The sequence below is a fragment of the Macaca mulatta genome, chromosome 8, assembly GCF_049350105.2.
Source record: "Macaca mulatta isolate MMU2019108-1 chromosome 8, T2T-MMU8v2.0, whole genome shotgun sequence".
Taxonomy (NCBI): Eukaryota; Metazoa; Chordata; class Mammalia; order Primates; family Cercopithecidae; genus Macaca; species Macaca mulatta.
This window is the reverse complement of record NC_133413.1, coordinates 98,606,152-98,620,950: the sequence shown is the minus strand read 5'-3', so window position 1 is coordinate 98,620,950 and position 14,799 is coordinate 98,606,152. Positions and strand designations below refer to the sequence as shown.

The 14,799-nt window shown below is 33.7% G+C and overlaps 1 protein-coding gene across 1 annotated transcript in view; it reads left to right on the top strand.

The window, feature by feature from the left end:
- The window catches only part of MMP16 (matrix metallopeptidase 16), a 293,454-nt gene that overhangs the window by 157,178 nt on the left and 121,477 nt on the right, over nt 1-14,799 (top strand). Inside the window, exon 4 of the mRNA XM_001084206.5 lies at nt 8,905-9,209. Coding sequence (XP_001084206.2) covers nt 8,905-9,209 — 305 coding nt within the window. The remainder of the gene's footprint in view (nt 1-8,904; nt 9,210-14,799) is intronic.

Genomic DNA, 14,799 nt, shown 5'->3' with positions numbered 1-14,799 from the left:
CAGTAAGCTATTTTTTGTATAATTTAACACACTGAATCAAACATCTCTGAGGAACAGTGAAGGCCAAGGAGGACATCAAAATGTTCCCACCACTGGATATGAAGACTTACTTTAAAACAATACTAATTAAGGCAGTTTTGGGTATTAGCACAAAGATAGATTAATAGGCCAGTAGTACAGATGATAGATCAAGGAAACAGATCCTTGTATATATATAAAAAAATTGATTTATGCCAAAGTAGGCTTTATAGATCAATTGGAAAAGGATTCACTATTTCATCTATAAAATTTTTCTGTGATAATTGATTATGTATATGAGAAACAATGAAAGTGAGTTCATACCTACCCCATACCATACAAAAACAATCAATAAGTAGTAATGGAACTAAAATGTATAATCAACTATAGAACTGTACACCTTAGACAGCTCCATATATTGATACACTATCTTCATTTCAGATAGTGTCCTTTTTGACCTGGTTTCCAAACTGTTGGCAGTGCACCCTATTTAGTATCTGTGAATCCTTATACTCACTACACTTTTTTTTTAAATGAAAGAAAGGAAGGAAGGAAGGGAGGGAGGATTAAGAACTATTATATTCAGAACTGGTTATAATTTCACTCATGCTGTGTTCCTGTCCTGACAATGGCCTCAGCTGGTTTTAAGCATACAAGTAATTAGGTGTTTGTGTGTATAAACTTTCAGGTCATTGATAAACACAGCATCGGTTAAGAGTCTGTTTTATAGCAGGAAAAACCTGGGTTTGAATGCTCTCTGTGTCACTTATAACCTGTAAAACCTGCAAGTTACTTAGATCCACTAAATCTTAGTGTCCCAGTGTGCAAAGTGAATATTGTAACAATACTACCTCTATTCGTCCATTTTCATACTGCTATGAAGAAATACCCAAGATGGGTAATTTATAAAGAAAAAACGGTTTAATGGACTCACAGTTCCACATGGCTGGGGAGGCCTCACAATCATAGCAGAAGGCCAAGGAGGAACAAAGGTACAACTTACATGGCAGCAGACAAGAGAGCTTGTCCTCTTTATAAAATAATGATCCTTTATAAAACCATCTGATCTCGTGAGACATATTCACTATCACAAGAACATCACAGGAAAACCTGCCCCCATGATTGAATGACCTCCCACCGAGTCCCTCCCAGGACACATAGGGATTATGGGAACTGCAATTCAAGATGAGATTTGGGTAGGGACACAGCCAAACCATATCACTACCTCACCAAGTTTAGGGAAAATTAAGTAAGATAATGAGAAAAATAATAAAAGTAGCATAATGCTTGAAGTATAGTTAGTGTTTAATATATACCAATTATTATCTTTACTTCTTTTAATTTACCAGACAAATTGCAGAAATTGGTTGAGAGTGCTCTGACAAGACTATGGAGAGTTAGAAATGAGAGCTAAGTATATTGCACTTTAAAGTTAATGTATATAAGGTGTTAAGAAATTGTCTAGTGTATAGAAAGCATTATGCAATCATTTGCTATTCTTTTTTTCGAACAGTATTTAGAAAAAATAAATTAATAAGTAAAATCTGACATTTAAGCTCAAAAATTAATTGTTCATGGAAAGGGTAGCTGAACTGTACCCTGACAATATGCAGACAGGAGGTGGTGTGAGAGTGGTGGAATCTAAGTTTTATTTGATAGCAAACTCATTATAAACCAACAGTATAATGTGATCCAGAAAAAGTTAAAATGACCAGATTACTTTGATATACAAAGCAGTGGTGATACTAATTTTTCTCTTTGGGTTTTTTGGCCAAGCTTTACCCAATATACAGTTTTCTCTTCTGGCTACCACACGTTTGGCTGCTTCCTGGAAAATTAATGTACTCCTCTCAGAAAGCAGTCAAAGCTGGGCATGGTGGCTCATGCCTGTAATCCCAGAACTTTGAGAGGCCGAGGCGGGCATATCACCTGATGTCAGGAGTTCGAGACCAGCCTGACCAACATGGTGAAACCCCATCTCTACTAAAAATAAAAAATTAACTGGGCATGGTGGCGCATGTGTGTAATCCCTGCTACTCAGGAGGCTGAGGCAGGAGACTTGCTTGAACCCGGAAGGCAGAGGTTGCAGTGAGTGGAGGTCATGCCACTGCACTCCAGCCTGGGCAACAGAGCGAGACTCCATCTCAATAAACAAAAAACAATGATCAAAATTTAAGGGAACTGTAAATCAGTCTGCATGTGGAATAAAGCTAAGCGTTCTCAGCATCGTGGCGAGTGTATTTAAGGGGGAAATTTCTAGTTATTCTCAAATTGTTAAAGACTTTCAGAAAAACCTAATATTTTAAATAATTGGAAAATTAAATCATACATCATATGAGTTATCTTCATTTTTGGAAGTATTTTAACCAAAAATTTATTCACAGGTTAAATTAGAGACTGTGTATACGTTTATGTAATGGTTGGAAAGTTGGTTGTTGAATAAATTCGTTAATTCCAAACAGGTTTTGGTTAAACTTTTTTTCATGACAATGATAGAAGCTTCTGAGTAACATAACTTTTATCAAATAGATCTGTATTACCCAATTGTTGAATATTAATAAAATGGACTTAGAATAAGTTCTTTTTCTCTTAGAAATCTAAATTCCAAAATGTTATTTTGTGTGACAACGGCCAATGGGACAGGTACCTAAATTGTGAGATGAATATGAGTATTTATAATATATTAATATAATAGTGCTATATTGATTAGTTTTTATTTTTCCAGTATATTAATCCTTTAGCTCCTCTTGTTTTTAAGTGAATGACTCTGTTACAACTGAGGACACACACTGGAAGTTATTTTACTTTAATATACAGAGCAAAGAGGTTGCTAAGGAATTTTTTTTAAAATGCCTCCCCAGAAACATTTTTCATTATTCTCTCTAAACCCAAAGAGTTCACTGAACTTGATGATCCTGTTGAGTTCAAAGAGAACTCAACTTGTGTATCCAGAGAATACATAACAGACTGAAAAAGCAGAACCCACTTAAACAACACCCAATGTAATGTGTACTTAATTAACTCTGCCCTGCATAGAAAGCCAGCATCTTGGGAAATAGCCAAATATTTAACGTAAGGCAAGGTTTCCTGGAGGGACTCCATATTCACTTTCTATTTTGTGACCATTTCTCATACTTAAGAAAAAAGTTGTGAAACTCCATTAGTTATACAAACATAATATGAATAAAAGTAAATTGGTCTATTTTATTTTCTCTGGATAGAATATTACAGCACATTCAGGATATGTTAGTAATTTAACTATACTCTACTATGTTTATTCTCTTTTATTCTTAGCAATTGTCTGCATTCCCTGTTATAGTAAATTCTATTTAACTGATAATCACTTACATAAAATATTAGTATGCCTTTCCAAACAACTAATTTTTGTCTATTTAACTGAGTAAAAGGGATTTAACCCTGTTTATATAAAAATATTTTGACATTATATTATGAGATATTTGTAACCCAACTAGATGCCACAGTGTTTAGGATTTTTTTTTTTTATAATATTAGGGATCAAACAATACTTTAAAAAGATTTATTACTGTATCAAAAACTTTAAAGAGGGCCGGCACTGGTGCTCACAACTATAATCTCAGCACTTTGGGAGGCCGAGGTGAGTGAATCACTTGAGCCTAGGAATTCAAGACCATCTGGGCAACATGGCAAAACCCTGTCTCTACAAAAAGTATAAAAATTAGCCAGGCGTGGTGGTGCACAACTGTAGTCCCAGCTACTCAGGAGGCTGAGGCAGAAAGATTATCTAAGCCCAGGGAGATAGGGGATGTAGTGAGCTATGCCACTGCACTCCAGCCTGGGTGATAGAGTGAGACCATGTCTTATCCACAACAACAACAAAAAAAACCTTTAAAGAGTTGTAACCATTCTTAATATGTAGAATTGTTATGAAATGAAATTGTTTTGATCTAATGATAAGACATCAATTTTATTTCCAAATCTAAATACTGTTTCACATTTTTTATTTTTATTATATTATTTTACTTCATTTTTCTCAACTCTTTTGTACTTATAAATAAAGACACTTGTTTTGTTATGTAAGACTGTGTAAGACATGGGCATTAAAGATAAAATTTAACAATTTTTAGATTAAAATTCTAAAATTTACCAAATTGGAAGTTTGAAAGAATCAGTGAAATAGTATAATAAAATGCCACATATACTTCAAAAAATGAAATCTATCATCTGTTAAAATAAGAAGTAAACTCACTTTACTGTTTTCACAAAAAGAAAGGGCCAGTAAAAATATTTTAAAATTAAATTAGCTTTATTAAGTTTTTCAGACTTTTACTCATTTTAAGTCAATGTCTTTTATTCTGCAAATATATTTAATCATTTCTGCATTTTTATTAGAATTGTTAGCAGCAATCTTGTTACCTCATGATCACTCTGTGACCTTTGTGAGTTCATTTATGAATACATACAAAATACATCTCTCAATGGCATAAAAGTTTCTAAACTCTTGTGTTTGTTTGCACCTAGTTCAGAACTCTCGCTCTCACTTTGAAGCATACTTGTATATCTTGTATTTATTTTTTTTTTACTGCATAAAATGTGTTGTCAGAGGTCATTAAATTACCACTACATTGTATGTGTTATAAAAAGTTAGTAATTTTAATCATCTAAATTGGAAATTTTAACTATAATTTTTTCTGAACTTTCATAAAAAAACAATTAGGTGTTACTATTTTTACATTATTTATACTGCTAATTCAACATAACCAAATCATTAAGAACACAATTAAAAATGCATCATATGGCCGGGCACGGTGGCACACACCTGTAATCCCAGCACTTTGGAGGCCAAGGCGACCTGAGGTCAGGAGTTCGAGACCAGCCTGGCCAAAGTAGTGAAACCTCATTTCTACAAAAAACACAAAAATTCACTGCCTGTAATGGTGGGCATCTGTAATCTCAGCTACTCGGGAGGCTGAGGCGGGAGAATTGTTTGAACCCAGAAGGTGGAGGTTGCACTGAGACGAGATAGTGCCACTGTATTCCAGCCTGTGTGACAGAATGAGACTCCATCTCAAAAAAAAAAAAAAAAAAAATGCACATACCATTGAAATTCATCATATATATTTAAATAAGAGCAATAAGTATTTTTCTTCCTAAAGTAATGTTGAATTTTCCATCTTTGTTTAATTCAAGTAAGACCACTGAGTACTCATTTCCATTTTGAACAGTCATTTTAACTTTACATATCAAAGCCTATTAAAATGAAATAATATCTATAATTATGTTTATTCCTATTTTTTAATTTAGAATTTTAAATTTATTTTAACCAGCTATCGTTTTTCTTCCATACTATCCAAAATCCACAATTAAGTGGGCCTCCAGAAGATAAATAAAGCAGTGTCAGTTTCTAACTATTTATTCTGATTTATTATTGAAAATACACCTTCCTTTCAGCTCACGTTTTTCAACCGTAATGATCCTTTTTATCTCCACCCTTCATGTGTGAAACTGGGCACTGACTTCCCGGATTCAACCTGGGCTCAGTGTCATCAGCATCTATAACCTTTTTATCTCTTTTTTGTAATCTTTTAATTTATGTTCAGGGGTACATGTGCAGGTTTATTATGGAGGTAAACTCATGTCATGAGGATTTGGTGTACAGATACCTTGTATTTATTAATGACAATCATATATAATGTAGTTAAGCATATCTGGAAGCTAATCAGTACATAGCTTTGAAAAACACAGTGATGTGTTCTCAAATCCAAATAGTACTCCACATTTATTATTTTTATTATATATTTTGCTTCATTTTTCTCAAAACTATTATGTACTTACAAGCAAATAATACTAACATGATTTATTTCTCTATTATAAGATTATTCTTTATTTGAAATCACAATCAATTTCTCCATTACATATCAAATCCGTCACCAATCCCCATGAACAATTCTCTCAGAACACATACTGAAACTAATTCTTCATATCTCCATGGCTATCACACAAGTCCTGGCTTCTCTCTTCTCTTATGTGAACTTCTGAAATGTTTTTTTACTCCCATTTTTGTCCCCTCATCCATTTTTCCATCAGACACAGTGATCGTCATTGCTCCAACTCACTGAGCAGTCCATCTTTGTTTGGCCTTCTCAGCATTCCCCCGGCTGGAAACTCAGTGCTAGGCGTCTTTAGCTCCTTCTGCCATTGAAATCCTGTTTGTCATTTCCTCACCCCCTCACCATATGAAATTATCTTTTTGTTCTGTTTATTATTTATCTCTTATGACTAGAATATATAAGCACTGTGGGAGCAGAGTCTTGCCCACAGCTGTATCTCTGGCACCTGGAACAGTGCCAATTATGTAGTAAGTTCTTTCAATAATGTGTCATAGGAATATCAGCCCACTAATGAGGGACTTCTGAAATCCCATAGGGTGCATAGAAAATAAAAGACTACTAGGAAAATTAATTTAGACAAAATTCAGTGTTACATTACCTTGCATGTTTCTTTAGCCATTAGACAGGAAATTTAGAGACTAGCAAGGTAGACAAATGTCTGTGCTATCTCAGTGCAGATGTTTATTCTTCCTCAAAATATAGTTTTTAGCACCATGTTGAATATACCGTAGAGTTAAAACAAACTAACAAAACAATAGCAACAAAATATTGCACAGCCTTCTCCCTGAGTAGGCATGTCCATCCTTTGGCTCAGATCCAAAAAAGAAAATGCTGTCTTCCTCAGCTCTTCTTTTTTTCCTCATAGCCTATGTCTAATCCATCAGTGTATCTTGGGAGACATATTCTCAAAATATATCCAAAATACAACCACTTCTCAAAATCTCTGCTGGTACCAACCTGGTCCAAAGCACCATCATCTCTCACCTGGATTTTTGCAATAGTTCCTGATGTGTCTCCCTGCCTCAACTCCTGCACCATATCACTATATTTTCAACATAATAGCTCAAGTCATTTATTAAATCATAAGTCAAATGTCATGTCTGTTCATGATGCTCCAGTTTTTCCCTTCTCAGAGCAAAAGCCAGACTCTTTAGAGTGGCCTACGGGGACCTACCTTATTTGGTCTCCTTCTGACTTACTGACCTCATATCCTGACACTTACTCTCTCTCTGTGACCAAACTATACCAGCTGCCTTGCTGTTCTTTGAACCTGCCAAGAATATCTTCACTTCAACGCCTTTCACTTGCCATTTCTTCTTCCTTGCCTGCACTGTTTCCACTTGGTTTGCTATCTTATTTCCTTTATGTAATGAATAACATTTACCACCAAATAATCAATGTAAATATAATCTGGATATTTGTTAGAAAATAGTGATAAATGTATCTTAAATGTGTGGTCCAACATATAATTTAAGGCAATAGATTTTTACCCAAATGTTTGGATTGAAACCCAGCTCTGCCACTTAGAGGTTTTTCTCTAAATTCTTATAAATCCCCACTGTGCTTTTGGTAAAATAGGTATAAATACCCATCTCATTGAGTTACTCAGGAGATTAAATTAGATAATGTGAAGTGCTTTTCTAGCTCATAGTAAATGATTCATTAATACTATTTTTAGTTTACATAATTCCTGCCCAATATTTATAATTGTATTGACATAGAATCAGGTTAAAAATATAATGTGCATATTATTTTTCCACTGGAAAGTTAATCCTACAAGTTTTTCCATGCTGATTAAAAAGTCTTAAAATGGGAAAATAATTTTGAATCCTATTTATATAATGGCATGCATTACCGATGCCATGATTTAGCCATACTTCATCATTTTAAATTGTTTCACTTTCGGTTCTCTTTTATGATTGCATTTCAATATATATTCACCTGGATATGGTATCCCCTTTTTTGTAATAAAATAGTTTAATTATCAGTTGGGCATGGTGATTACTCCTATATCCCAGCTGCTTGAAAGGCTAAGGTGGGAGGATTGCTTGAGTGAAAGAGTTCAAGGCCAGTCAGGGCAACACAATCAGATCCATCTCTAAAAAAGAAAAAAGAGTCAAAAAAATTTCATTAGTGTAAGTTCATAGATGTAACATTATTGGTTGAAGTGATCTGAAACTTATTTATGACTCCTCTGAAATTTACCCATTTTTTTCACATGCATGGTTTGAATTTATAGTGCTATAACATAAAAAATACACATACTAGTTCCATTTTTGTTGTTTAGGAAAAAAACTGAGAAAAAATAAACATCTGATTTAGTGCTAAATGAATCAAGGACAATATTTATAGTGATTTAATCCATTTGTTATTAGCATTAGGACAAACTAAAGTACATGATGTCCAAGTTACTTCTTTAAATTCATGTAATTGTTTAACCTTTGTATTAAGTAGCTGTTTATTCACAATACATTTTTAACTAGAACAAATTAATAAGAAACAATAGAACATCATAAATTGTAGTTATTTGATCGTTTCTTTAAAAAATTAAGAAATAATCATGTATCTGCTCAATTACTATTTACAGATCAAGAAGAGCATAAAGACATTGTTTGAAATTGATGTGTGTAAATATAATGGTGTGCCTCTAAAAATTAGAAAAAAATGAAATTTTTATTTCATCTGAAAACTGTTGTGCCTCTTTGATCATTTGGCAAATCTGCCTTTCTCTTTCTTATCCAGAAGGTAAAGTAACTGATTGATCCAGGTACCCTACTGTTAACCATTCTACAGAGATCTTCTCATTTAAAACTTTGATACATGAATACTATCCTGAAGAAAATTAAATGATTGCAAAGTAGTGAAATCTAACAATAGAGACAAGAGGAATGAGTATGTGTTATTTCTATTTAATATGACTATTTTCTCTAATATTTTACTTAACTGAATCGATCAAAACTTGTAATAAATTAACTTACACATAACAATACTGATTATTATATTTTCTAACTTTCAGTATAAAGAACGTAACTCCAAAAGTAGGAGACCCTGAGACTCGTAAAGCTATTCGCCGTGCCTTTGATGTGTGGCAGAATGTAACTCCTCTGACATTTGAAGAAGTTCCCTACAGTGAATTAGAAAATGGCAAACGTGATGTGGATATAACCATTATTTTTGCATCTGGTTTCCATGGGGACAGTTCTCCCTTTGATGGAGAGGGAGGATTTTTAGCACATGCCTACTTCCCTGGACCAGGAATTGGAGGAGATACTCATTTTGACTCAGATGAGCCATGGACACTAGGAAATCCTAATCATGATGGTGAGTACATGTTTGTTTTGCAGTGTAAATACTTCTATTATTATTTCAGAATACCCAAGAGATTTAACAATTTACAAACTTAAGGTATAGATCCTAAATTTACTTTTAAAATTACAAAGCAATATGTAAGCATACTTTTATGGCATATTAGGATAAGAATTTGTGTAGGTCATTAGATAATATAGTTATATATGTGTTCTTTTGATTAAAGATTAGAAACTTACACTATCTATAAATACTCTAAAGTAAGTTTTATCTTCTTCACAATGTGATTCCTTAAAAGATTTTATAGTCAGTATTTAAGTCATGAAATACATATTAAGAAAATTCTGCTGTTTTTTACACCTTGTCCCAGTGTTTCTACTTGAAGTTTAATCCTGATTAGCATCCGTAGTCTGGCTTCTACTATATCTTTTCTACATTATTTTCTCTTCCTTTTTATTTTTTTTTTTTTTGAGGTGAAGTTTTGCTGTTGTCGCCCAGGCTGGAGTGCAGTGTTGCAATCTCAGCTCACTGCAACCTACACCTCCTGGGTTCAAGTGATTCTCCTGCCTCAGCCTCCCGAGTAGCTGGGATTACAGTTGCCTGGCACCACACTCAGCTAATTTTTGTATTTTTAGTAGAGGCGGGGCTTCACCATGTTGGTCAGGCTGGTCTCTAACTCCTGACCTCAGGTGATCCACCCACCTCCACCTCCCAAGGTGCTGGGATTACAGACATGAGCCACCACACCCAGCCTAGTTTCTATTCTATTATTACCTTTCTAGTCTATAATTTTTGCAGGCCAGGCGCAGTGGCTCACACCTGTAATCCCAACACTTTGAGAGGCCAAGATGGGAGGATCCCTTGAGCCCAGGAGTTCGATATCAGCCTGGGTCTGCTTTTTAAACAAACTCCTTCTGTTTTTTTAAAAAAATTAACATTAAGAAAAAAAAAATATACACACACACACACACACACACACACACACACGTTATTTTTTGCTCCTTCTCTTTTGTCTATCATCCATTTCATTGGTCTCCCAATCTGATGGGACTATATAATTTATTATATTTTCATTACATCTTAATTTTTACCAAAGATCATTTTTTGCAACTGTATGCCAACATATCTATCAGTTTTCTAAGCTTACAATTATTCTGATATGCAAAAATAATGTAAAACTCAGAAACTTCAATACCTTTTAGCTACTTAATATGAGAGTAGTTACTTAATATAAAAGGCATGTGTTTCTTCCTAGTCAACAATGCATATTTCAATTCTGTGTTTTAAAAAATTTGCAGTTATAGGATCATAGAATAAGATTTCTATATAGCCATATCACCAGTTTTTATTGTGAAGACTTATTTTTCTTCTGATTGTAGAATGTTATTTAACTATAAGTGTACATTTATTTAATGACAACTAATCACGTAATAAAACTCTTAATTTCACCTTGATGAGTTAACCTTAGTCATGACATTAAGCTTTGTTTGTTCATAAGAGGGTTCAGTTACCTGGATTAGTGTAATTAATAGCCTTGCAGTTTTAGGATACCAAGGGTTCTGTCATGTTTTGGATAGGAAAAATTAGGTTGAGTTAAATTTCAAATAACATCAATTTCAAAGAAAAAATATAATAAATAACTGTTGATGTTTTCCAAAATAAAGTGTATAGTAGTAAGATGATTTTTTTCAAATGGTTATTAATAGTTGTATGTGCTGTAATATTAAATTATTATTACATTTTTAAGAACAGATTTGAAGACTAGTGGAGATTTTAGTATAATAGAATGAAAAGCCAAAAACTTTGGAGGCCAATAGACGTATGTTTACGTGCTGGCTAATTATTCAAAAATGTGTAGATTTGTTTTTACCATGCAGTTTATATTGCAGGCCTGTAAGCATTATAAGTAGAAGTGCTTTTTATGCAGGCATGTTTAACCTACTGTATACCTGAGCATCTAATAATAAAATATCTGGAACATGGTAGTTGGGGCATACCAGTTTGACACATAAATCGTTTAAAATAAAACATGTTTGTTTTGTTTTGTTTTGTTTTCCAAAATCACACAGGGATTCTAGTGAAATAATTCAGACTTCTTGAAGTCAATTAAAAAAATTTTTAATAATATAAGAAATGCTTGCATTCTAAATGATTGACAAGAATAACACTTATAATGGTAGAATTTTACTGACACAGGCTGCATTTACTTCCAGGGGAAAGATTTTCTTTTGATATTCTGAAAAGATAAAATTGTATTTTATTGCAACAATGGATCTAATCATTAAAACAATTGTAAATCTATAGTTTTGAAGATGTGTCAGTTTGACTTTGTGACCTCTTAAATTTAAAATTATTAAAATCCTATATGAAAGAAATGTCTATCAAGTTCCCTATATTTTGTCTTAAAATATTGAAGTCCTCCATGAGGAAGGTTGCATGAATTCTTTAGCTATAAGCTTTATTAGCTGGGTTTTTTTTTTTCTTTTCTTTTCTTTTCTTTTTTTTTTTTTTTTCCAGAGACAGGTTCTCGCTATTTTGCCCAGGCTGGACTTGAACTCTTGGGCTGAAGCAATCTTCCTGCCTTAGCTTCCTGAGTAGCTGGAATTACAGTATTACCTGGTTTTTAGGCATCAACCAACACTCTGAAAATAAAGAAAATCTTTTGGGAAAAAAATCTACAGGGAGATTTTATGAGAAGAAATAATAATGTTTACACCGATTTGAGTGTGGTCAGTGCTTAGAATGCTTAATAGTTTTGTATGATTTAAGAATTTTTCCAAGGAATGTATATGTGGGAAAAAATTCTGAAATATAACGTGGCCTAAGGGGAACAATCAAGTCAATGCACTTTTGGCTGACAGTATTCATCAGTCGACTTCCGGAGTATGTTAAATACGTTTCTTAACAACTCTGGAAGTATAACATTCTTTACGCATAGACAAATGACCAAAGAATGTGAACAAAACAATTGTTTAATATTTGAGTTTTTATTTGGAGAAAACTTTGTGTTTACTTGTCTAACAAGAACACTGTGCTGGTGAATGAGCCTGAAGGAAAGGACTCTGCAAAATAATAGTGTTTCAGAATTTCAAGAGATTAGGGAGACATTAATTGACTGTTGGAGATGTGATGCCATAAAGATTTACTGCTTAATTGAAATTCAAACTTTTAACCAGCAACAGCAGGGCAGCTAGAGTAGTGTCGGGCTGAAGTATTGATCATTTATCAAAAGAACAGCCTCTGTCTTTGCTTGTGGTACTGGTGGCTGTGGGGAGAATTAATTCATTTTTACATTCGCGATTCTAACTATATGTGAGACTATCTTTTTATATCACAAATATGCAAGGCACAGTTCTGACATCTTCATTGATAAACTTTTTCTTTTCTTTATTGTAGTCCTGGAATGCCCCCGGGCTTACTTACCTGGATTATTTTCTTTCTCTTCTATTCACAGCTCTTGAGCAGCTAGGAAACAAAGCAGCTTGTTTATTTAGCAAAAATGCAAATGAAAGAGTCTCTTGATAAGTACCCAGCACATTTTCCAGAGCATATTGCTCAGCTAATGAAGGCAATTTGAATTCTGTCTACCTTAAAAGAGATAAACAGTGTCTTAGGCTGCCAGTAACCCTTAATTCATTGTTATCTACTTTCCTATCAATTTGCTAATAGTCATACCTTTTGAAAATTCAAGCTAAAGACCATTAAGTGAATTACAAAATAGTTTTATTAAAATAAACACATTCGCACACACTTATATACACAACCCTAAAACAAATAATGCCTTTTTTAAGATTTTTTATTTTCGTGGAATGAATCAGCAACACAGTTAACGTCATTAACTATTTTCAAACATGCAAATTAATTCAAAATAGAAAATATTTATCATGATAGTAGTTTTAAAAAATATACATTGCCTGAATGTGAGTTGGAAAATTTAACTCCAGCAAAATGTTAAGATTCATTTTGAGTAACAATAGGACATTGTTTCCTTGTCTATGGTTAAAGTTAAAATGGTGCTATCAATGTAAAACAAACGTATCACAAGGATTCTTCCTAATTAGACAAGCATCTACAGCAGTAATATAATTTTAAATGGATACTCTCCAAGCAAAGCAGGTTATCTATTAAAATAATATGTAAAACTTATGACAGAAAAATATCTAGAGGCATATCCTATTTTAACACATAGTTGCAATTTTGTTAAAAAGAATACATTGCAGTGACTCTGCTTGCTGTCAGGAAGTTCACTGCCTAACATAAGGAGATAACCAGGAAGGTTATCAACGCTGTTGTAGCAGGCTGTCAAAAAAAAAAAAAACAAAAAGAGAAAAATTATGATAAAAATGTCATCTGAGACATCAAAACCATTAAATTCAATTCATCATTCACTGTGAAGTGATTGACATCTACATCCAAACCCACTCATTCCTGAGTACACCTAGTTTAAGTTAAATATGTTCATGGTGTGATACTTGAGTCAATGGACAGGACTTAGGCTGACCTTGGAGAGTTAGCTTTCTGTAACTGAGATGTCCATTTGGTGCCATACTACAGAAAACACCTGTGTAGAAGTAAACCTAAGCCTTCCGCAGGTTTACTTCTGCACAGGTTTACCTCAGGTTTGCCTTCCCAACCTTTCCTGCTCATTTTGCAACTGCACTGCTATATAATGTTTCTCAGAGGCCTACAAAATTTGAACTTTGATATTTGAGGAAAGAAAGAGTTAATACTGCATTAGTCCGTTCTCAGACTGCTATGAAGAACTACCTGAGACAGGGGAATGTATAAAGAAAAGAGGTTTAATTGACTCACAGTTCTACATGCTGTATGGGAGACTTGGCTGGGGAGGCCTCAAGTGAACTTAAAATCATGGTGGAAGTGCTAAGGGAAAGCAAGCATATCTACACATGGTGGGAGGACAGAGAGAGAGAGAGTGAAGGGAAAGTGCTACACACTTTTCAACAACCAGATCTCCTTAGAACTCACTCAGTATCACAAGAACAGCAAGGCGCAAATCTGCCCCATGATCCAGTCACCTTTCACCAGGTCCCTTCTCCAGTGCTGAAGATCGGATACCAACTGGATATTTATGAAGATGCGTCTCGTCAGTACAACCAACTGTGGGAATACTGTCTCAATTCATCTGTCCTGGAGTTTTTGAAAAGGAAAGGACTTGATATGGACAGTCAAGGACCTTAACTCATCCTTAAAATAAGTTAACTTATTAAGATTTTAAATTCTAAAAATATTAACTCTACCACATTTTTCTTATCATGTTTTAAAACTGGAGAATGAACTCTCTCAATAATTCGGCTTTCACAACTATTATGGAGGATTATGTATGTTTGCTTTTAAAAAACTGACTTCTTTCCTTTTTTACTGGAATGAGCTTCATTTTACTGAATCTGTTTCATTTTACAAGACTGATAACCAAAAGTTTCATAGTACTGACTTTTTAAAAACCTTTCAATTACATAGCCTTACATGATTACTATGCAGTCTCTACTTGGTTATTTATTTTTAGATCCTTGTGTGCAGTTGGAAAATAGCAGAAAATTTGATATAGTCACATTCACAAAAATGTGTCACTTGTTAGTATTACACA